We start from the raw sequence: 24,540 nt of genomic DNA, 5'->3' as shown, positions 1-24,540 counted from the left end.
TGTTTTTTTAACTGCAGAATTAATTTTAATCTAAATAAATGTTATTAAAAAACGTGGATTTTGAAGCGTTAGCCTCTTCATTAGCGCCGACCCGATAAAAATCAGTTTCAGACCTTTGAGAACCCCTGATGTAAAAAATGATCAACGTGTGTTCGACAGGAAGAAAGATCGATCAGTGACAGAAGAGAAACAGTGATGCCACCACCAGAGGCAGCAGACCGACCTGCAGGAAGGAAAAGTCCTGGTGCTCCAGGCTGTAGGTGATCTCCAGGTTCTCCAGGACCACGGAGCAGTTGGAGTACATCCGCACCATGTTGTCATAGTGATTCTCTCGAGTCCCCAACAACGTCAGGTGGTTGCTCATCCCCTGACACACTGACACACACACACACACACACACACACACACACACACAGAGTTCAGTTGCAGTTCCTCTGATGGACACTAGATGGTGTTATTTCCTTCATTTGCTCCGCCTGTATTGAAGTGAACAGGAAAACCTTCCTGAAAATCTTCAGCCCTCAGTAATCTACTAAAATGAGCCGATCTTTAAAGCTTCCAGTTCAGTTTCGAGGACATTAAACCAACTACGAGATACTTTTAACGTCTGACACAGTTTCATATGGATGCCTCTGCAGTTATTATCGTTCTTCTGAACGTCCGTCACTTTATCTGGTTGGATCAAATCATAAAATTAAACTATTCTTCATGTCAGAGTTCTGAGGATGATTGGAGGAGCGAAGCTGCTGTGTAGTCTGGTGGTACGGCACCATCTTCATCCTTTAACCACAGGGGGCGCCAGATTCAACACACGATGACAGAATCTGGTCGCAGCTTTAACGTGTAAAGTTGGTAACTTTAAATTCAGACAGTGAGGAAGCGTTCGCTCTGAAAGAAAAAGGTGTTTACAAGTTTGTTGATGCATCTGATGTAAGGATTTAATTCTTTATTAGGAGGTCCTGTTGGACCACATCCTGATTTCTATCACTGGTTCAGAAAATGAAACAAACTTTGTTATGATTCCTCGTTTCTTATCTGAAAACCTGTTTCATCAGTAGAAGGAGATTATTGTTGAAAACATCTGCTGTGGTTTAAAACATGTTTCTGAAGAAATGATCCGACTTTCTGTGGAACAACAGGAAGTCTTAAACTCTCGTATCATCATCAGGTCTGATCGAAAAACTTCCTGTCTTCATCTAATCTTTAAAATCTTTCATCAGCATCCTGTTTCTTCGACTGGCTACGTGAAGCTGAGTGTTTCAAGTTAACTCGTCAGGTGTGACAACATTCAGGTGTGTCCGCTGCTTGACACGTCTGTCACGTCAGTAATCCTTCAGAGAGGAATGAAACCCGACTGGTTCTGTCTGTACCAGAGAAACTCAGCAGGTTCTGGAGGAAGCTACAGGACACGAGTGACGAGAAGAGATGGGAGGAGTCAAACATTAAATCAGTCTGATACGAGGAGGCGAGGACTCGTGACACGAGCAGAACATGATGATAAAGATCATTAGTTGAGAAACGGATCAGGACTTCAGTCTGAACTTGTTTCTCTGGCTGCATTCCTATTGGCTCTCTCCCCGCTGTGATGTCACAAAGACAACACAGCTGCAGCCCGCACTGATCCCTGCCTCTCTCTGATTGGCTCATGGCTCACTTTGGGGAGCAGCCCATTGGTCAGAATGTCAGGGGGAGCGGTCCACATCTGGACACACACACACACACACACACACACACACACACACACACACACACACACACACTGAAGCATTTCATCACACTCAGTCTGTTTTCAAATATAAAACGTTAGTATCTCTCTCTCTGGCCTCGTCCCTCTCACTTCTCCCTGTGGTCTATTCCTTCCTTCCTTCCTTCCTTCCTCTCTCCTCTCTCCACTCCTGACTCATCTGTCCTCCCACGACATCTTCATCCTCTCCTTCCTCTGAGCCTCCTCACCCGGTGCAGATGTTTCACTCACTGACAATGAACACAAATCAACGGAAACAAGAACGACTCCTGAAGGGGATCAACACGTGTTGCCAGGAGTAAAGAGCTGTTAGAAATCCTCAGAAAAGACACTCACATGTGCAGAACCTGCCTTAGAAACATCATGTTTTTAAGTTGTCTTCAGTGTCATAGTAATCCAGTGATAGCTGTCTGTACATCCACAGGTTCACTGCTAACAGGAAGTGCTAACAGCTGATTCAGCAAAGTTTTAATGGAGTTTATGAGGATGTTTTTTCGGGGGCAGTTGTTTTTTCCGTTTTAAATCATCTCCAGCTGCTTCAGGTGTTTACTGTGAAGCTCCAGAAATGTTCTGTGGACTACGAGACTTCACCTGACTTTATATCATCAGGAGGAGGTGATGGCTGAGCCTGACTTTATATCATCAGGAGGAGATGATGGCTGAGCCTGACTTTATATCATCAGGAGGAGATGATGGCTGAGCCTGACTTTATATCATCAGGAGGAGACGATGGCTGAGCCTGACTTTATATCATCAGGAGGAGATGATGGCTGAGTTTACTGTTTGGGTGAACTGTTTTTTTAAAGTAAAGTATTATATAACAATTAATAGAGTTCACATGGACACTAGAAAAGAATGAACTTAAATCATGGAGCATTTAATTGTGAAACAAAAGACACACTGATAGTGATCACACACACACACACACACACACACACACACTGCAGTGTTTGTTCAGGAACAGGTCTGATCTGTCAGATTGTTTCTTGGATGACGTCATCGGCTGATGTACGGCTCACTGCACATGAAAAATGTCTGTGTGTGTGTGTGTGTGTGTGTGTGTGTGTGTGTGTGTGTGTGTGTGTGTGTGTGTGTGTGTGTGTGTGTGTGTGTTGGCATGTTTCCTCTGCAGGTCAAAGATGAAGCAGAAATGATTTTGCAGCCTCCCGTCGTACAGCAGACATGTTTGTTGTCACAAGCGGCTTCACTGAGCTCGTTTACAACAGCTGGATCTGAAACTCTCACTGCCTGTGATCAGCTGCGTGTTTCTGTCTCAGGTTCACCTGAAGGACTGTCAGAGAGACAGATGTGGACGGCTGTGTGGTAACTGCTGCTCAAACCTGACATGAGGCGTTCATGGACCTGTACGTCACCCATCCTCACCTTCACATGCCTGCTACAGCCCAGACACACAAACCACACATGAATCAGAGACAGGACGAGAACAGACAACCAACAAGAAGCAACTGGATCAAATCCTCCTCAGTCCTCCCTGTTCCTGCTGACTCAGCTGGAGAGAACAGAGGAGACAGGAGAGGAAAGGAAAGGAAAGGAAAGGAAAGAGAAGGAAAGGAAAGGAAAGGAAAGGAAAGGAAAGGAAAGGAAAGAGCAAACAGCCTTATCTATCTGTCAGCAGGTCGTTCACCTCTCTCTCTCTCTCTCTTGCTTCATATTAAAGGAACAGTTCAACATTTCATCATCTGTCAGAGCAGGTACAGTGTAACCAGGACATGGTTAGCATAGCTTAGCACAAAGACTGTCAGTCAGTCACACATGGGTTGGGTTCAGTCGACAATGGAGTTGGGAAAGAGTTCAAACCTGGCAACCCACAGGACCAGAAAAACGTATTTTAAACCCGACAAAGAGAGCGAAATCCAGATGTATTAATTTAAAGGCTTTTAACTTGTAAATCAAGATGAATATTCAGGGACGGCTGATCTGGACTTATAAAACGTAACATTTAACACTTAACATAAATCACTTCTTCCATCAGACGTTGGACAACAAACAGCTGTTTAAACAAAACATCTCCTTCTACTGTTCAGTGACACAAGATACGACATGACATCAGGAAATAATAAAATCATCTTGTTTCTGTCTGTGGATCAGCAGCAGAACCATCTGAAGTCAACAACCGAATAACAAAACAAACTGTTCATCTGCAGTTTGTTGAAAATTCATGAAAAACATCGTCTGCAGAGAGAAAACACAACGTGTTGCGTCACGGAGGAAGGTTTCTGACTGGAAATGTGTTATCTGTTTTTGGGATTTGACCTTTAGACAAGGTTTGACAAACATGTGCTGCCCCCACACACACACACACACACACACACACACACACACACACACACACACGGTGTGTTCAGGGACAGGATGTGGAGATGAGTCACATGATCACACCTGAGAGGACGACAGGAGCAGCTCTCACCTGGACGAGAGGCTGTAACACCTCCGTCCTCCTCGGCCAGTTTCCTTATTTCACACTTAATCTACTTTAACACGACGTCACACATTTACAAAACGTAGAAAGAAGTGAAAAGAGAATAAAAACTTCTCTGTATCTTTAACGTCTGTGAAAACAAGCTGTGAGACCGAACATGTTATCTGTCAGCTCTCCGCCCACAATTCTTCTTCTGAATATCAAACACGCCGACTAATGAAAAATAAATATGTGCTCATCATTAATATATAAACTAACTGACTCAAATCTGTTGACTCAACGTGATCAATGAGCCTGCAGACGCCACATTTCTAAATCTTTATTTCCCAGAGGGCCCGACATGATTAACTCCACTCGTGACTAAAAACAGGTGATCCACTGACATTACGGATATATCAGATGCATCAGAGCCAGAGTCCTGCATTTTTAATTAAATCCATTTTATCAGACACAAAAAATTCAAACAGATAATCAGAAAGAAGCTGAATATCAGCCGAGCATCAGTCCGTCACTACGAAACACTGCAACAAGACAAAAACTACATTATTAAACAAAATGTCCTCACAGTCTGTCCTCCAGTAGAAGTTCAGATACTTATGTAAAAACAGACTCTGGTAAAAGTACAAGTATTGCTCAGAAGTACAGCTTCTTTACTCCAGTAAAAGTAATCGAGTACAGGCTCTGACATGTACTCAGAGTATCAGAGTAAAAAGTCTCCCTCTGAAGGACATTTGTGGTCAAAGCTGACTGAAGCTCACGTCATATTAATATAATTCAAAGACTATTAAAGTTAAAGGTAGAGTCAGTAGGATTTGTCCCAGCTGTTCCTGAACGCACCACAAAGATAGTTGATAGTTGAGTCTCATTCCCAGGACGTCAAACAGCCACATGTTGGGTTGGTAAAGCGTCCCGAGCAGCAACAAAGAGAGAAAATAAGAAACTCTCTGCAGATACGAGACACTAACACGCCTTTTCTCCCCATTCAGCCTCCCTCTCTGTCTGTTCACGTCTTTACGTCTTTGTCTCGTCTCGCTGCGTCTGCCGTGCGTGATGTGCTCTGATAGGTCGACATCAGTCTGGTGATGTTGGGAAGGCGGCGTGCGATGACGCCAAATAACAATAATCCATAATTCACCTCAAATGCATGCATGATACTCTGAGTACATTTCAGAGCCTGTACTCTATTACTTTTACTGGAGTAAAGAAGCTGAATCAGCACTTCTAGTGGTGTGGACAGTATCTTTGTCATTTCAGCTCTTCTGTCCTACAGATGCATCGTTATGATTTATCATCATTACTCTGTGGACTGATCCACCTCACAAACACCAGTAAAGCTCTTGTGGCTGTAAACACGTCTGATGGATGCTGAATGAGAACAAAAGTGTTTCTTCATCATCTGACGAGAATCTGGAATCTTCTGACTGCTGGATGTGAACTCTCTTCCTGTGTGGGACGAACCGACTTCCTGTGTCGGTGCTCAGAGAGGAACAAAGAAAACAGAGCTGTCAGTCGTCTTCATGAAGACAGACGCGTCTTTACTCCAGAGGGCTTTCTCCTGATCGCTATCAGAGCAGCAGCCAATCAGAGCGCAGAGAGGTGAGAAGAATTTATCGGTTTCACAACCTGCGAGAGATGAAGAGATACCACACACACACACACACACACACACACACACACACACACACACACACAGAGACACACACACACACACACAGACACACACACACACACACACACACACACACACACAGAGACACACAGAGACACACACACACACACACACATAGAGACACACACACACACACACACACACACAGAGACACACACACACAGACACACACACACATAGAGACACACACACACACACACACACACATAGAGACACACACACACAGACACACACACACAGACACACACACACACACACACACACACATAGAGACACACACACACACACACACACACATAGAGACACACACACACAGACACACACACACACACACACACATAGAGACACACACACACAGACACACACACACACACACACGTAGAGACACACACACACACACACACACACAGACACCCACACACACACACACACACACACACACACACACACACAGAGACAGACAGACAGACAGACACACACACACACACACACACAGAGACACACACACACACATTCCTGAGAGAGAGACAGAGGGCTAAAGAACATGAATGTTGCAACATGTGTGTGTGTGTGTGTGTGTGTGTGTGTGTGTGTGTGTGTGTGTGTGTCTCTGTGTGTGTGTGTGTGTGTGTGTGTGTGTGTGTGTGTGTGTGTGTGTGTGTCTGTGTGTGTGTGTATTGAATTAGCAGTAATGGGTGAGGAGCTGCTGACGGTCAGACAACATGTTGTTTCTCTCACAGTTCGTCCTCTTGTTGACGGCCCGAGTTGTTACAGCGACAGTGATGACCTGAAGAGTCTGAACCAGAACTGACCGCAGCCCGACCCGACCCGACCTGACCGGACACCAACAAGCACAAGGCGCTGAAAGGCCAAGATGCTGAAGCTGTGTTTGCAACAAATGTGCCGAAAGTTTGAACATCAAATTAAACGTCAGACGAGCTCTGGGTTTAAATCCAGGAGGCCTCTGTTCACGTCCAACGTAGTAAAGTTACATCATGTTCATAATGTAACTAAAGTTACATGAGTAACTTACTTATTTTAACCCAAACTACAGTGTTTTACTAAAACAACCCAAACTGGCTCAGCCATCATCTTCTCCTGATGATATAAAGTCAGGCTCAGCCATCATCTCCTCCTGATGATATAAAGTCAGGCTCAGTCATCATCTCCTCCTGATGATATAAAGTCAGGCTCAGTCATCATCTCCTCCTGATGATATAAAGTCAGGCTCAGTCATCATCTCCTCCTGATGATATAAAGTCAGGCTCAGTCATCATCTCCTCCTGATGATATAAAGTCAGGCTCAGCCATCATCTCCTCCTGATGATATAAAGTCAGCTGAAGTCTCGTAGTCCACAGAACATTTCTGGAGCTTCACAGTAAAACAGAGTTGCAGCGTTCTGCTGAACAGCTGAAGCAGCTGGAGATGATTTAAACATCAGATGTCTCCATGCAGCTCGTCTGCTGTGATCACAGAGATCAACCTGACCTGAGGAGACCAGATTTACACCCTCGACATGACTCCTAAAATGTGGACGGTGTTGATGTTGCAGGACTCAGCTGTGACCACTTCAGCCAGCTCCGTGACCGTTCACAAAGGTTCGATACGTCTGCCGCTGTTGTGTATTTCCTTTGTGCAATGCATTGTGGGACAATGGATCAAGTAGGTTCTGCTTTAAATGTCATTAATGTTGTGGCTCCTCTGCTGTGACCTCTGTCTCATGGTCTGAGCTCAGTGTGTGGAGTCAGATCGTGTTGTTCAGTGTCGGCGCTCGTGTTCGAGCTGTTCTCTGAACACAGACCCTGAGAGTCCTCCTTTCTCTCTCCGTCTTTCTCTTCCTGTCGTCTTTATTTATGTGGCCCTCATTGAAGCAGCGAGTCCCTCTGAGAGGACAGAAGAACAACGGTCAGGATGAAGTCAGCGTCCTCACTGCGAGGCGGCGGCTCGTTCACAGAGCAGCAGGACGAGATCAATCTTCATAAAAGATCAAAGAGGAGACGAGAAGAAAATAGAAGAGAAGATGGAGAGCCGTCCTGCCTGCGACCTTCAGCACACACTGCACTTCTTCACCCACAAACACAGAGACACAGAGACTGCAGGCCAACGACGGCCTCGTCCACATTAATACAGATATTTTCCCCCTCATGTCCACACGGCCTCCATTTTACAGTTTTATGGCTGTTTACTACGAGACTCAGTGAACTTTTCATTTCCATGTTTCAGTCACAGTTTGGTTCAGTTGAGGCAGCAAACACACGGTGAGGTTTTGGAAAAGATGAGTCCTGTACGATTTCAGCTCAGCAGCTACAGTGAAGATTTCACACTCCTGATCCTGCAGCAGAGTCACAGAGTGGAGCCTCCTTCTCTCACAAACAATCTTTGGTTGGGTGAAGAGTTACACGATTAATTATCATTAATTATCTGAAGTGATGTCATTTCAGCACGTCCACTTCCAGATTCAGAGACTCACTGAGAGCAGACAGCTCTGATTATAGGATGAGTTCTGATTGGTCCGTCGACGCTGAGAGCGACCCGACAGATCGACCCATAAAAGCTGGAGTTTAAAGCTATGAAATGAAAATCAATAGATCCGGTGTTTGACCGGCTGTCACCTTCCCTGCAGCTCCAATATTTACTCCACTGAATCAATGAGAGCCGCTGATCGTCCTGATCGATAACACGTCTGATTTTAAACTGTGGTTAAGTGTTTTTATTGATCGATTTCTGAACAGAAGCAGAAAACATGATGTGACAGAAACACGAGAGGCTGAACTGACGACTGAACCTGGTTCATACTCAGACAGACGTGATGTTGTCCTGCAGAACGCAACGATGGGAACACAGTGGCCTTGTGTATCTGCGCACACACACACACACACACACACACACACACACACACACACACACACACACACACTTCAGGAATGTCTCATCCAGCTGAGAAACGCTCGTCCTGTTGAACACACTCAGCGGCTCACAGAGAAAATCACATTTCAGTTTCACTGCGAGGCCGTTTAGACCTGATATCATCTGATCTGATCACAGGTGGACAGTCTGAGTACAGGTGTGCATGAAGAAGAAGAAGAAGAAGAAGAATCTGTTTCAATAGATCCAACCATTGAACCAGTAACCTCAACATCACCAGACTCCCTTAACAAATGTGGTGATTTTAAGAGTTGTTGAGTTAAAACAAACTTTATAACGTAGTGAAACTCTGTCTCTGACAGATTCTGAATCATTGTCTCCTTCTTGTAAATTCAGCATTAAATGAAAACAGTAAGTTGTGTGTTTCCTTGTAAAAAGTGTCAGTTTGTGGCAGCATGGCTGCACCAGCCTGTCTGCTTCTGTGTCTAAAGTGCTAAAGTCTGACCTGCCAACATTTAGCAGCTGTTTGAACACACTGTTTACACTGATTTCACCATTTACACTCAATTTATGAGAGAAGAAACATTTTATTGATCTAAACATGTCACATTTTACAGATACACTAAACAGTAACCAGTATAGGCGACTTCTTTGTCCCCAGACTCCCTTAACAAATGTGTCAGTTTAGTGAGTTGTTGAGTTGGAGACACTTTATAAACTGTGTGAAACTCTGTCTCTGACTGATTCTGACTGATTTGTTCCTTCTTGGAAATTCGGCATCTTAAAAAGTGATGATATGTCAGTGTTGTGCATTAAAAGGTGGAATCACGACACATCATGGTCATAGATGCATTAGACTCAGTAGAAGCCGCTGCAGGATGTTAAAACCTTCATCGGGTCAGTCAGGATGTGTTCGGCTCTTCACTTCACTTCAATGAATAAAAAGGTCGGACATGTGGTTCGTTCTCTCTCTCAGCTGCGCGCACACACACACACACACACACACACACACACACACACTCGATCCTTTCTGACAGGAGAAAAGCTGAATGGAAAATCTTGAACAAACATCTTCCTAATCAAAACCTAATCATACAATCTGCCCTGTATGTGTCTCCCTCTCTCTCTGTGTGTGTGTGTGTGTGTGTGTGTGTGTGTGTGTGTGTGTGTGTGTGTGTGTGTGTGTGTGTGTGTGTGTGTGTGTGTGCCTGCAGCAGTGTGTGCAGGTCAGAGCGAGACTCTGCTTGTCCCGACACACTGAAGCTGCTTCGCTCTCGCTCTCTTGTCGTTGAGGGAAAATTCCAAAGACTGAACGACTCCTGTTTGCTTTTTTTTGCACTTTCACAGTAAATAATCTCGGCTGGTGACAGACGGAGGACACGACCCGTCGCCTCCGCTGCAGCTGGGCCGCCAGAAATACTCAGAAATACTACAGTCAGAGATTCACCTGAGGGGTGTTCTGTCCCGAGTCAGGCAGAGCTCCTCCTCAAACACCACCCTGACTTTATAAATCTGACTGGTGGAGGCTGGTGGAGGTTGATGGAGGCTGATGGAGGCTGATGGAGGCTGGTGGAGGCTGGTGGAGGATGGTGGAGGATGGTGGAGGATGGTGGAGGCTGATGGAGGTTGATGGAGGCTGGTGGAGGCTGGTGGAGGTTGATGGAGGCTGATGGAGGATGGTGGAGGATGGTGGAGGATGGTGGAGGCTGATGGAGGTTGATGGAGGCTGGTGGAGGCTGGTGGAGGTTGATGGAGGCTGATGGAGGCTGGTGGAGGATGGTGGAGGATGGTGGAGGATGGTGGAGGCTGATGGAGGCTGATGGAGGTTGATGGAGGCTGGTGGAGGCTGATGGAGGCTGGTGGAGGCTGATGGAGGTTGATGGAGGCTGGTGGAGGCTGGTGGACGATGGTGGAGGCTGATGGAGGCTGATGGAGGTTGATGGAGGCTGATGGAGGCTGATGGAGGCTGGTGGAGGCTGATGGAGGTTGATGGAGGCTGGTGGAGGCTGATGGAGGTTGATGGAGGCTGGTGGAGGCTGATGGAGGCTGATGGAGGTTGATGGAGGTTGATGGAGGTTGATGGAGGCTGATGGAGGCTGATGGAGGCTGGTGGAGGCTGATGGAGGTTGATGGAGGCTGGTGGAGGCTGATGGAGGTTGATGGAGGCTGGTGGAGGCTGATGGAGGCTGATGGAGGCTGATGGAGGCTGATGGAGGATGGTGGAGGCTGATGGAGGTTGATGGAGGCTGGTGGAGGCTGATGGAGGTTGATGGAGGCTGGTGGAGGCTGATGGAGGCTGATGGAGGCTGATGGAGGTTGATGGAGGTTGATGGAGACTGATGGAGGCTGATGGAGGCCATGCACCACATAAATCAGCTCCTTTCTGTTTTCATTGTGTTTTCAGACTTCTAACTATTGCCAGATCTCATATTTGTCTTGTGCTCGGTGACGGGTGTGGACCAGATGGACGCAGCGTCAGTCTGAAATCTACATATTTCATCTGAAATGGCGTCACATCCAGTCGACGGTCACTGCTGATTGGTTACAAACAGGCAGCCTGGTCCTAAAATACTCTGCGGTGCCATCGCACCTGATTTAATTTACATCCAGTTTTGGGGGGAAGACTTGACTTTCTACATGTGGAGTCACGTTGTTCTCCGACCAGCTCGGTCAGTTTATACTTAAAGCCAGAACGAGTTCTGCTCCGTCCTGCAGCTGAAATTAAAACTGTATTGATCTCAGAGGGGAAATGTAAAAGATACCCAGCAGATAAACACATCGACCAGCGTCAGTGACGAACGCATCAATCAACAGTTATAATCCAACAAAACTAAATACACAACATCTGAGTACTTCTTCTTCTTCTTCCTCTGAACAGATGGACTGAAGAACTGACATCTGAACTGAGGTTTTTTATTACTATTACTAATTACTATTTTGTATCATCTTCAACAATAAAAATGTACTTCATAAAATAAAAATGACAGCAGCCCGAGGAACGAACCCTGTGGACCTGCGAGAGGAGCTTCATGTAACAACAAAGAAAGTCTCTTTCAAAAAAACAACTGGAGGATCAGGACCACTGTGCAGGTAAAACGTTTTTGTGAATAAATTCAGACTTTTGAAAAAAATAATAAGTCAAAGAACTCAAACACTTTTCTTCGAGTCGCCCTGATCCTCTTCTATAATCGATACCAATCATGTATGAAGTCTCTGCTGGCAGCATCGACTCGCTCTGAAGATAAACTGACCGTCTCTCCGACACCTTCTGAAGCTACAGCCATGAATCCAAACACTTTACTGAGTGTGAACACTGAGAAACGACCTCCTGTGATGATGTCTGCTGCACGTTAACATGTGTGGAAACAGCTGACGGACGTCCAGCTGCAGATCCAGCCCGCTGTGACCTCTGACCCCTGACCCAGCGGTGACAGCACTTCATAATGAAGGAGTCAAACACGTTCTGGTTCTCCAGCCTCCAGCAGCGTTCACATGTTACAGTACAGCAGCCTGTTTAATCCTGTTAACAGGTTCTTAGCTCCATTATTGACATTCTTCACATTCCTGCTCTGAAATCCCCCGGGCTGCACCGCTGCTGTCTGCAGGTCACGCCAGGAAAAACTCTGTTTTATTTATAATATCACAAATCTGCTTCAGCAGCACAACACAGCCTCCATCCTGAGAGCCCGCGGGTCACGGCTGCACGGTACCATTCTGACTCATTATCAGCTCTGATTAGAACGACTTTGTTCGGCCACAGATGTGCGTTTGATGCTCCTGAACATCTGGACAGAATCCCCTCCATATCACACCTCTACCTGATATCTGTGTGCAGCTGAGGTTCATCTTTAATGTAATAACTCAACAAAATCAAACTCATAAGAGCCAACAAAAGTTCTGTTTCCTGTTCTGTTTAGTTTCATTTATTTGCCCTCCAGTCTGTCAATTAAAAAACCCAAAGTCAAGCAGGTTTGAGCTGCAGGGGAGTTGTTGTATCTGTAAACCAGAGCCTGGTGTTTACACTCTCTGACGTGTTAATGACTGATCAGTACAAACAGTTCTGGAGTCGGTCCAGGAGCCTCAGCCAGCAGCTGGGACACGCCTGCAAAAGCTGCAACATAATCCTTGTGGCTAACCTCGACTGTCAAGTGGTTCTGACACTGATTGTTGTTCCAACAGTCTGACATCATCATGTAAACGATTCCTTCAGTGATGCAGCGGCTTGTGAAAGAGGAAAATCATTGTGTTTAACTAGAAACAGTAGCTTAATCATTCTCACCAAATCCACCAGACTCCATTGACAAAAACATTTTACCGTGTCGTAAAAAACACTCGACATAAACCAAATAAACTCACCAAAACTGTCTTGGTTACAATAATCACCTATTCTGGTTTGGTCAGTTTTCTTTACTGTACATTAGCGAGCAAACGAGCAGCACTGAGGGAGTGTTTGACTAAACAGAAGATAAATCCACTTTTTAATCCCACAAGTTCAAAGATAATCTCTGAGCTCTCCTCCCGTCGGTAAACGGCTCTGGATCAGAACCTGATGAGACTCCAGGTGTTTATTCCTCCAGGATCTGCACATCTACTTTATTTTTTACTTCATTAGATTTTTATGCTAACTTTCATCATGTTGCAGATTCAGATGAATAATTTCAGTTTATAAACTGATGTCTTTAATTTCAATGTTATCTGGGTTCTCTGATGTGATGTGACTCCGCCCCCTCCGCCCTCGACCAATGTCTTTTGTTTTGATGGAGAGCCCCTGTGTTTATCACACATCCCACATTGCGGGTTTAACAGTTTATTTCAATCAAAGCAAGATTGTCAGTTTGTTTGAACTAAGATGGTTTTGTTGAGTTTTGTTTTACGACACTGTAAAATTACTGTTTTTGTCAATGGAGTCTGGTGGGTTTGTCGAGAGCGAAACAGCTGCTGCTCCTGGACAAACAATAACAATCTGATCAGTCAGAAGCACAAACGAGAACTTTTAGTGGATGAACAGCTGATCTACTGGACCAGGTCTAATTAGACATCAAAATACATAAACAGAGCACCCGTTTAAAAGTACTAGAATCCTCCTCCATGTTTTTGTTGGGCAGGACTGAGGAGGACATGAACACTCAGCGAGCAGACGATGATTCCTGACACATTTTCATGTTGATAAATCATCTGAAGCTGTCTGAGGAGGCTCTGTGGCTGCAGGGCGGCGAGGCTCAGCTCACAGTCAGACCGACAAAGGGACAAAAATGACCCCCAACAGATGCAACACGGGCTTTATGTCTCCTTCAGTCCGGCTCGCTGGGCCCAGTTGGCCCGTCGAGCTCGGTGAGCACAGTTTGTCCTGAATCTGGCCGATTGTTTTCATAGTTTTCCAGTCAATACGGCTCGGCTCGGTATGCTAACAGTGTTGCCACGGTTACCACGAGCCTCCAGCGTTGTCTTTATTGTCGATGTTTCATTAAGCTGCTTCCAAAGAAACACACACGCATGAAGAGACACAAAGACACACACACACACACACACACACACACACACACACACACACACACTGCCAAGGTCTTTCCCAAAAGTCAAACTCAGTGGGAACGAGGCTGAGACACACACACACAGACACACACACACACACACACACACACACACACACACACACACACACACACTGAAGGTCGGCCTCGTCTCTCTGCAGTCACAACAGTCGCTCGGATCGTTTCCTGCAGCTTTAAAGTGAAGAAACCAACAGACGGGAAAACGAGCTGCTGCTCTGATCTGAAGTCTGTCGACCAATCAGAACACAACTGGGTCTGACACCGAGCATTATGGGTAAAAACTTGGCAGGGTACCAACAGTAACTCTTAAGGACCTTGAACAGCTCCTCAGATCCATGTGACCTCTCCACCAGAACCCCTGTCACATCTTATTGGACCCCTGGAAACTCCTCAAGGAATTCAACAACTTTGCAAGGACCTATTGGACCGTCTTCAGGAACACTTGAACCTGGTCAAGGACCCCTTTGACCTTCTCAAGCACCGTCGGAACCTCTCCATGGATCTCTGGAAAATGCTGTAGGACCAAAAACACTCGGCCTTTCTCAAGGACCTCCGGAAAAATCTTCAAGGACCTCTTAATCCTCCTCAAGGAATTCTACAACCCTTGTCAACTACTCCCAGAACTGCTCTCTTCTTCAGGATCTCTTAAAGTTTCACAGATCTACCTGGGACCACCTGTTCAACTTCCAAATGGGCCCCTGGAACCTATTCAAGGAGCTCTACAACCTGCTCACGCACACTTAGGATCCTCAAGAACCACTTTAAGCTTCTCAAGGACCTTTGTAACCTATTCAAGGCCCTCTACAAGTTCTTCAGATCAGTCTGGAGCCTCCAAATCGACTCATACAACTTCCTCAAGGAACTCTACAACCTGCTTAAGGACCACTTGAACCTCTTAAATATTTCTGGAACCTCCTCACAGACCTCTTGTACCAACTCAAGGATCACTTGAACCTTCTCAAGGAGCCCTGGAATCTCTTTCAGGATCTCCAGTGTCTACAACCTCCCTAAGGACGACCACAATCTGTTTAACCTACTCAAATATGTCTGAAACCTCCTCCAGGATACCTGGAAAATTTCCAAGGATACCTGGAAACGTTTCCAGGATGCCTGGAACCTCTTCAAGGACCTCTGCAGCCACTTCTACCTCTTCAACATGGTCCTCAGTGACCTCTACAATCTATTTGAGGCACTCCTGAAATATTCAAATGAAACTAACTTCAACACGACCCCAGAGAGTCCTGGCCTCTGATTGGCTGGTGGATTTGGGGGGAATTGAACCATCAACTCTGACATGACACTGACACGTCTGTCTGTCCGTCTGTGGAGGACGCGACAACACAACAACAGTCTGTTCAACACACAGAGTCACACAAACAGTCAGTCATGAAGAATCAAATTGTTGTCGAGACAAAGAGAGAGAGCAGTCAGCTGTTTCTACTTAACACACACACACGCACGCACGCACACACACACACACACACACACACACACACACACTGATAACACCGTGAACAGCCGAGCTCAGCGTTTCCTCCATCATTCACTCGTTCATTCTTTTCAGGAGACTCCACTCAGACGAGCGACCCGATTGGTCGGAGATGCGTTCAGACCTCGTCCTTCACTCGTCGCTCACAACTCCCAGAATGCTCAGCGAGACAATCCAGAAACCAGACAATCAGTTATCTCAGTGTCGATCTGCCACAAATTATTCCGACAAAACAAAATGATTTCGTTGCCCCGAAAAAAGAGAATCTGCTTCCAGTTTCTGCAACGTGAATATTTCTGTTGTTTTCTGTCCCGGCAGGTGAAACCGGCTCAGAACGACACACAACATCTGTGAAACATGTATTTACAGGATTAGATGAGACGAGGAGCTGCAGTGTGAGCACACATTACAGACAGCCAGGTCAAAATGTACTTTTGGATTATTGCACCGGAGAGACGGACAATTCAAACCAACACCAACATGGAGCCAACTGGGCTCAGAACAGCTCGTAAGAAAGATGTAGAACTGCAAATCAGCCCGGTTCAGTTTGACTCGGCGCGGCTGAACAATGAGGGTGAACGGCTCCGGATCAGAATCTGATGTGACTCCGGGTGTTTATTCCTCCAGAAGGTCTGGATCAGCACCGATCAGTGAATAAACAAGCTGTTCTCAGGAAAATAAGGTCCCAGAACACTGTTTGAAGCTAGAGAGGTGGCAGGGTCCGCCACATGTAAACAAAGTCAAGCAGTATAAATTGTGTCCTTTAAGGTCAGTTCATTTTACTCTTCTCCAAAACTACGTACTGCACCTTTAAAGATGAACGTTTGTCATTAACTGATGCTCCCTGTCAGCAGCTGACGTCTTTACATGAGGTTTAACGACTCATCGATGATAGAAACAGCTGATTCTCTTTGACTTATCTGATAGTAAACTGAACATCTCACACAAAACAATCGATTAGTCACAAATATAATCTATTCATTAACGACCCTGGAGCCCTTCTGTGGGTTTGGGACAAAGAAAAGTTTCACTTGTCAACTTGAACTTGAGGAAAACGTGTCGGCTGCTTCACAGCGAAGTGTCACATTTAGAAAACTGGACGATAAATTGTGAAATCAATCAGAAGATTAAAGAAGAAGATGAAACGTTCGTCTGATGCTCAATTCAGTCATGTTTAAAACACGTGTCTAAACTTTATTTAAAGCTAAAAGAGAGAACAGATCACCACGGCGACCATAAGAAAGATGGAGGCAAAACAAAACTACAGATAATAATAAAAATATGATGAGGAGATAACAAGAGGTCATGAAAACACAGTGAAGGAGTAAAGAAGCTGTGAGCAGATGTGTTTGGAGCTTCCAGATGAAATAGAGCAGTAAACACAAACTGATTTGTGATGTATGTGGGAGATGAATCAAAGATTTTGCAGAAGTTAATATATTTAACATATTATATTTAGATATCGTTCAGGTCCTGCGGTCGAGCTCTGGTTCTCCTCCAGGACACAGCAGCTCACATTTGGCTCAAACACAAAGCAAACAGCAGGAAGTGAACTTTGATCTGATGATAATTCAGTTTATCACACTGTCTCATCCTCAACACAGTTAATGACTTTATGAATTAATATCCTGACGATATAATCTGGAGTGTTGTTGTTTGTTTACAGTAATAATATCTCATATTCTTATAATATCAGAACGGAGGAGAGTTTACAGTAACATTCAGCTCATTTACTGTGTTTATTATCATTATTATTGTAATATTCTGATTCATTTATTGATTCTGGTGATGACTGGTCACATCTCACATCTCTGCAGCTCCTCTGCTCTGAATCATGATATCTAAATAATATCAAGCTGATATTTATAATCAACATCTCTGATGATAGTCTGACTACATTTATATTTGAGAACATTTTACCACATCAGTGATCCTGTAAAGTGTTTACATGAACATGAACAGAGTTTGAGTTTGACTCACACATTCACCGACTGATCATTCATCATCTCAATCACTTCCTCATCAACACAGTAAATGATTAGTACATTTCCGGACTCACGCACCGTCTCTCCCGCACTGACACGCACTTTCTCCGGAGCTGTCACCCCGCACACACGCGCTCCCTCCCCGCACACACGCGCTCCCTCCCCGGAGCTGTCACCCCGCACACACGCGCTCCCTCCCCGGGCTCAGTCCTACCTCTCCTGCCGGGGCTGGTGCAGCAGCAGCGGCCGAGCAGCAGCAGCAGCAGCGCCGCTCCTCCTCCGCACAGCTTCATGTCCGCAGCTGCTTTTTACTGAAGCTCCTCAAAGTTTCTTCTGCTGGACACAAACTTCCTCCATCAGCAGGGCACACACACACTGACTCACACTGACACACACTGACTCACACCGACACACACTGAGCTGCTGCTGGGTCCTAATGTTGGAGCTGACTGACGGAGGAGCAACGAGGCTCTGCACGAGTGAGCGCCACCTCCTCTTCCTCCACCTCCTCTTCCTCCACCTCCTCTTCCTCCTCCTCTAATTCACTTTAAATCAGCTGTATTGACACTTTATTAAATCAATTAATTTGAGGAATATTAAAAGTTTTTTCACTTCAGTTGTTTGATTTTAATCTTATTGTTTAATTTGTGAACCCAAATACAACAAACATTAAATAAACAAACATTAAATAAACAAACATTAAATAAACAAACATTAAATAAACAAACATTAAATACAACAAATATTAAATAAACAAACATTAAATAAACAAACATTAAATACAACAAACATTAAATAAACAAACATTAAATACAACAAATATTAAATAAACAAACATTAAATACAACAAACATTAAATAAACAAACATTAAATACATTTACACAATAAACTAATGTGAATAAACTTCATCATGTTGTCTTCAGGAAAATGAAAATATAAAGCAGCATAAATAAACCATATATATATATATATATACACTTCATATATATTCACATATATATACACAAATACACACACACACACGTATATATATATATATATATATATATATATATATATATATATATATATATATATATATATATGGTTTATTTATGCTGCTTTTATATTTTGTGCTGCTGACGCTTCATACACACACACACACACACACATATATATATATATGAAGAGGCTAGTTATTATATTACAGTTACTGACTCAATCATGTATATTAATAGTCTATATATTCTATATTTCAACTAAATACGCTTTAATCAAAAAAGTCAGAAACTCAGTGAGAAACTTTTTTTTACATTTTATTGACTAAACAATCAAATGAAGTCAAAGTAAAGTTTCCTCTGCTCGTCCAGTAAAATGAGAGCTGAAGACTTCAAACTCTTCTTCATAGTAAATGATCACATGTTGGAAAAATCACACGTGTTGTCACAGTGACAAACTTCTTCTTCTTCTTCCCTCCGCTGTCAGTGACTTCCTGACCCTTCTGGTACTTTAAGGAGCCACTGTCGGGTCAGAACCGCAGGTCCGTCATCAGAGTTATTACCATCGTCTGTTTGACCTTTAGTTTTAATTTCCACTGAATGTGATTAATAGAAATCTGATCCTTCAAACCTCTGAAGAAATGACACGAAACTGCAAACAGGACAAAGGCTGAGCCATGACACATACACACACGCACACACACACACACACACACACACACACACACACACACACACACACACAGACAAACATGGACCTGTGTGTCTGTGGACACGTCAGGACTCTGAGCTCAGGCTGTTTGTTTTATGTTCAGCTGCTTGTTCTCTGATTATTTCATGAACTATAAGAAGTCAGACAACAGAGACAGAAATCTGTCTCAGTCTGACACAAATCTGCACATGAACACATGAACACATGAACACATGAACACATGAAAACATGAACACTTGAACACATGAACACATGAACACTTGAACACATAAACACTTGAACACATGAACACATGAACACTTGAACACATGAACACATGAACACATGAACACTTGAACACATGAACACTTGAACACATGAACACATGAACACTTGAACACATAAACACTTGAACACATGAACACATGAACACTTTGTTTGATTACAGTTTGTCTTAGAAATGATTCATCAGTTTGTCCAAGTCGCTGCAGGACGACGCCATCAGACCTGTCTGTTGATTAAAGCTACAGCATGTAGGAATCCACCTGTCAAGTTCGTCCTGAAACCAACACTGAAAATCTCTTCAAATGTTTAGAGGCGGGGCCAATGAGGGGGATTTGTGACATCACAAACAGCCTGGAGTCAATCCTGCATCGATACGCAGCAGACAGACACGTGATGTGGAAACTTGAAGCTTCTCGTGCAAATTTTAAGGATCTTGATGCAGAAACATGTCAGAAGTCAGAAGCTGCATTGAACTTATGTGATTAAATGAGTTTGAAAACTTAAACGTAATTAAAATACTTTGAGTTTTAGGCATAAATGTAAACATTTAAAACATAACCATCACCTCAGTTTATATGATGTGACTCGATAGACGACTGAAACTGTGAAACAACAGTTAAATCAGCACAGACACATAAATAAAGAGGCAAAATAGAGCAGAAATATCCATTAATGTCACATTTTATAAATGAATGAATGCCTTCAGTTATATTCATGTTTATTTATTTATTAACTCTGGACGTCGGCAGCTTCAGTCCTCCGTACGCTGCCTGTTTCTTGTCAGCAGCAGACAAACCAGACGTTTGACTGGACTTTCACACAAATATTGACTCAACTGGTTAAACAGTGAATGGTGTTTTTAAATGATGTCATTGTGGGTTTGATGATGACAAGTTGGTTTAAAGTTGTCAGATTGTTTCATGAAAGTATTTTTGTGAGTTATTCTTCGTTTCTCTGGACATCGTGTCCTCAGACGTCTCTCTGTTTGTCCAACGTGTCTTCATGGTCACTGATTTCACCCACCGTGTCGTGTTTCTGCATCCATAATTAATAACTTCTCTGCATTGTGTGTTTTTTCTGCTGTTTACCTAAAATCCTTCGTGTGCAGCCGCTCGCTTCTCGCCAACAAAGCATCTGCAGAGGCAGAAAAAACAAACCTTAATGGATTTAATCGCTCATTTGTCCTTAATAAAAGCTGACGGCCTGTCGCCGGGCAGAAACACCCCGACACAGTTCAGATGTGGGTCAAACCGTGACCGTGATCCGGTTCTGACAGAACATCATGTAGACAGAATCAACGTTACTTCATTCAAAGAACAATAAACCCGACAGACAGATTCATATTGATGTTCATCAGCAGTTTTTTCTTTTTGACGTGTTTGTTTCTCAATGAGTCGAGTTTGTGATGTTTGACTTTGTGTGGACGGTTTTGTTGTGAATCAGGTGAACTGACAGGAAACAGTGAGCTACTGTTGTGTTGTTGTGTTGTGGCCGTCTGTCACATGGTAACGTGACCTGCTGAGCTGTTTGTGCTCATCGCTCTGTAGCACAAAGTGTTTGATTACAAAGTTTCACCGACAACTACTTTTTTACTACTACTCGTTTTTGCAGATTGTGTAGGCGAGGATCAACGATGTCGTCTGAACACAACGCACAGGAAAAGCCAAACCGTTTTCAGCAGAACCGTTGTGTAAACGTGGCCTGAGACAAAGAACACACACACACACACACACACACACACACACAGTTGGGTTTTCTCAGATCCCGTCCTGATTAATCCCTCAATGTGACAGTTTAAGTGTCTCAGCATGCCTTCCTCAACATGTCACAACACACATACACACACACACACACACACACACACACACACACACACACACACACACACACACATACACATACACATACACACACACACACACCTTATCTGTGTAATCTGTCTGAGAAAATAGCGACACAGCAGATGATGACATCACCACATCCAGTAAATCTGTGCTTCATGGGAACTTTTCTTCGGTGTTGTGAACAGGTCACTCAACTGGGACTTAACACTTCTATAAACTACATTTATTTAAAGATACAAGTCGTTAAATTACTTTATATTTTCCATTTTTGTCTGATTAACAACTGTAATAACAACCACCGAAGGAGAAGAACGATATTTTATCTTATTTCCCCATTTGCTTCTCTTCTGATTGAGCTTTTCTTCTGCAGTAACAGAACGTTTCACCTCCCAAACAAACTCAACCTATATACCAACCTTATATTATCAATATTAAATCAATATATGTCATCCTGGCTCTCCACTGGACGTCTTCTGAGATGTTTCTGCTCAGTGAGAAGCCATTTTTGGGGCCATTAAAGGAGAGGAGTTATATTTCATTTTTATTTTAGCACTGCTTGAATCTGAGCACCCTTTGACCTTCGCCTCCTTCCTCTTCACTCCTGACTGCTGTGACTTCACACATCGACACCGACCGTCGTGTAGTGTAAAACGTCTGCCGTTGCTCAGCTCACACATCGTCATGGATAAACCTCCTGAACGTCAGAGTGCTTCACGTTGTCTCCAGCCAGCAGACAATCGACTGAAGCGTCCTTCACAGTCCTTCACAGTCCTTCACAGTCAGTCTGATCACACCTTCTGTGGATGATATGAGCAAACACATAAAATCTGTATTGAATGTGAAAGTTTCCTCGTTGTGTTAAAAGAATATAATCTCAGCTTTAGATGCAGGATTGTGATGTTTAACAGACCGTGTTGGTTGTTATCACCTTCTTCCTTCGTCCGCTCTGTTAAATCAGGATTAAAGACGACGGTTCTTCCTGTGTTTCAGCTGCTTTACCTGTCGCGTGTTTGCAGGTGGAATCAGGTTAATCGACTGAGAGCTTTCAGTGGAAAATAATGGACGGGGGGAGGAGAGGAGCCGAGAAACACAGGGAGCCGAAGGAGAGGGAGAAAATAACACAATGAAAACACCCCAGGCTGCTCCTGCAGGCTGTCATGTTTCAAACTGTTTCCTGGAGAAAACGATGTGATTTCAAACTAATTACAAGAAAAAATAAAGACCTTCGTCGTGTCACTCAGAGACTCTTTCAGTAAAAGCACATCAAGTCTGCTGAACAAGCAGAAATCAGAAACAATAGAACATAAATGAAGAATGAAGTCAGTCGTTAATATTGAATGAGTGAATATTTACAGGAGAAACTCTTTAACTTCTCCCCGACCAGCTGCTCAGCTTCAGTCATCTGTGAGCTGCTCTTCATCTGACGCTCAGTTCAAGGACAGATAAACCTAAAAACACTGAGAGAGGAAGAGGAGGAGGAGGAGGAGAGGAGAGGAGAGAGTGAACTAATGAGCCCAGATGGATTAAAAACTCCTCGATTTGAGGATGAGGATTAAATACACTGTGTCCTCAGGCTAAATACTGTTTGTTCTTTATCATGTAAATTATAAATCAAATCAATGTTTCCTTTATTGTGTTTTTGTTCCATTAAACACTTCAGTTCTTTAAGACAAGAACTCAGCTAACGTACTCAAAGGGGCCATGCTCAGGTACTTTACAGTCGTGGCAGAAGGTTTACAGAACGTGGTGCAAATAAGTATGAAGACTGAGTGGAGGGCAGTGGATCTGTCTCTGTGGATCTGATGGTTCTGACGGCAGACTGGTGAGGGTCCAGACTGGCAGGGATGTTGTCTTCATCAGGATGGAGGTGAAGCCACAGGGCGCTGGTCATGTTTAGGAACAGTACCTATACAGTCTGCTGTGTCTAGTCTACCACCCTGTGGCTTCACCTCCATCCTGATGAACTGCTTTGAGAAACTGGTTCTCACATCAGAGACAACATGGCCGCCAGTCTGGACCCTCATCAGTCTGCTTTCAGAACCAACAGATCCACAGTGACAGATCCACCGCCCTCCACTCAGTCTTCACTCATCAGTTTGCACCGTGTTCTTAAACTTCAACTCGACTGTGACTGAGTATTTATGTTCCCTCCTACGTCTACTTTTTACTTTACTACATTTATGTGCTAACTATATGCTAATAATGACGCTGCATACAGCTGTCTTTAATGTTTAATCTGCCCTCAGGTTTTTGTTTTATCATCCCTGTGCGTTTACTTTGTGAATATTTTCTCTTTTATCACTACGTGCACAAAAAAAGATCCAAAATAATACAAAATATAATCATTAGACATTTGTATTGTTATTTCTTTCTTTGTGGGGGAAACTCACAAACTACTCAGAGTTAAATAAAGTTATTAAACTGAGCTCCACCTCCACCAGCTGCAGCATTAAAGGAGCAGTTCACAGTTTCTTCCCTCTCCTCCCTTTGTTCTGCAGGCAGGCAGCGCCCCCTGCTGGCTGCAGCCCGTCAGCAACACACACACTCAGGACAAGGACAGTTTACATTAAGCTCCTGATGTTACAGACACACACACACACACACACACACACACACACACATCTGGCTTTAATGTGTTTATAACATTTTATGTTTGAATCTAATTAAAAGTGGAAATGAGACGAGTTCAGTTCAGCTCGATGGTTTGTTGTGTTTCTGTCTCCACACTATTCATATACACACTGTACACTATACACACACAGTCTGTGTACTTATATACAGTGTGTATACTTATATACAGTCTATGGGATGTTCTTACAAAATGTCCGCCCCCGGAGATTTAATTACTTTGAGGTCATTTGATGAACTGTCTGTAAATGTACCAATTAAACCTCAATAAGACCTGAACTGATGACGTCAGACCTGCAGCTCCAGGACCAGTGGACACAGCAGGGAGGTGACTCGAACCACCATTTTGTGCCAGCAAGGTGCATATTT

General features: G+C 43.9%; 1 protein-coding gene across 1 annotated transcript in view; it reads right to left on the bottom strand.

The window, feature by feature from the left end:
* The window catches only part of LOC141014161 (melanoma receptor tyrosine-protein kinase-like), a 35,516-nt gene extending 17,334 nt beyond the window's left edge, over positions 1-18,182 (bottom strand). The window contains exons 1-2 of the mRNA XM_073487848.1: positions 17,960-18,182; positions 224-375 (exon numbers count right to left, since the gene is read on the bottom strand). Coding sequence (XP_073343949.1) covers positions 224-375; positions 17,960-18,038 — 231 coding nt within the window. The 5' untranslated portion in view covers positions 18,039-18,182. The remainder of the gene's footprint in view (positions 1-223; positions 376-17,959) is intronic.
* Between the last annotated feature and the right edge of the window lie 6,358 nt (positions 18,183-24,540).

The sequence above is a fragment of the Pagrus major genome, chromosome 19 (genome assembly GCF_040436345.1).
Source record: "Pagrus major chromosome 19, Pma_NU_1.0".
NCBI lineage: Eukaryota > Metazoa > Chordata > Actinopteri > Spariformes > Sparidae > Pagrus > Pagrus major.
This window is presented reverse-complemented; position numbering and strand designations above follow the sequence as displayed.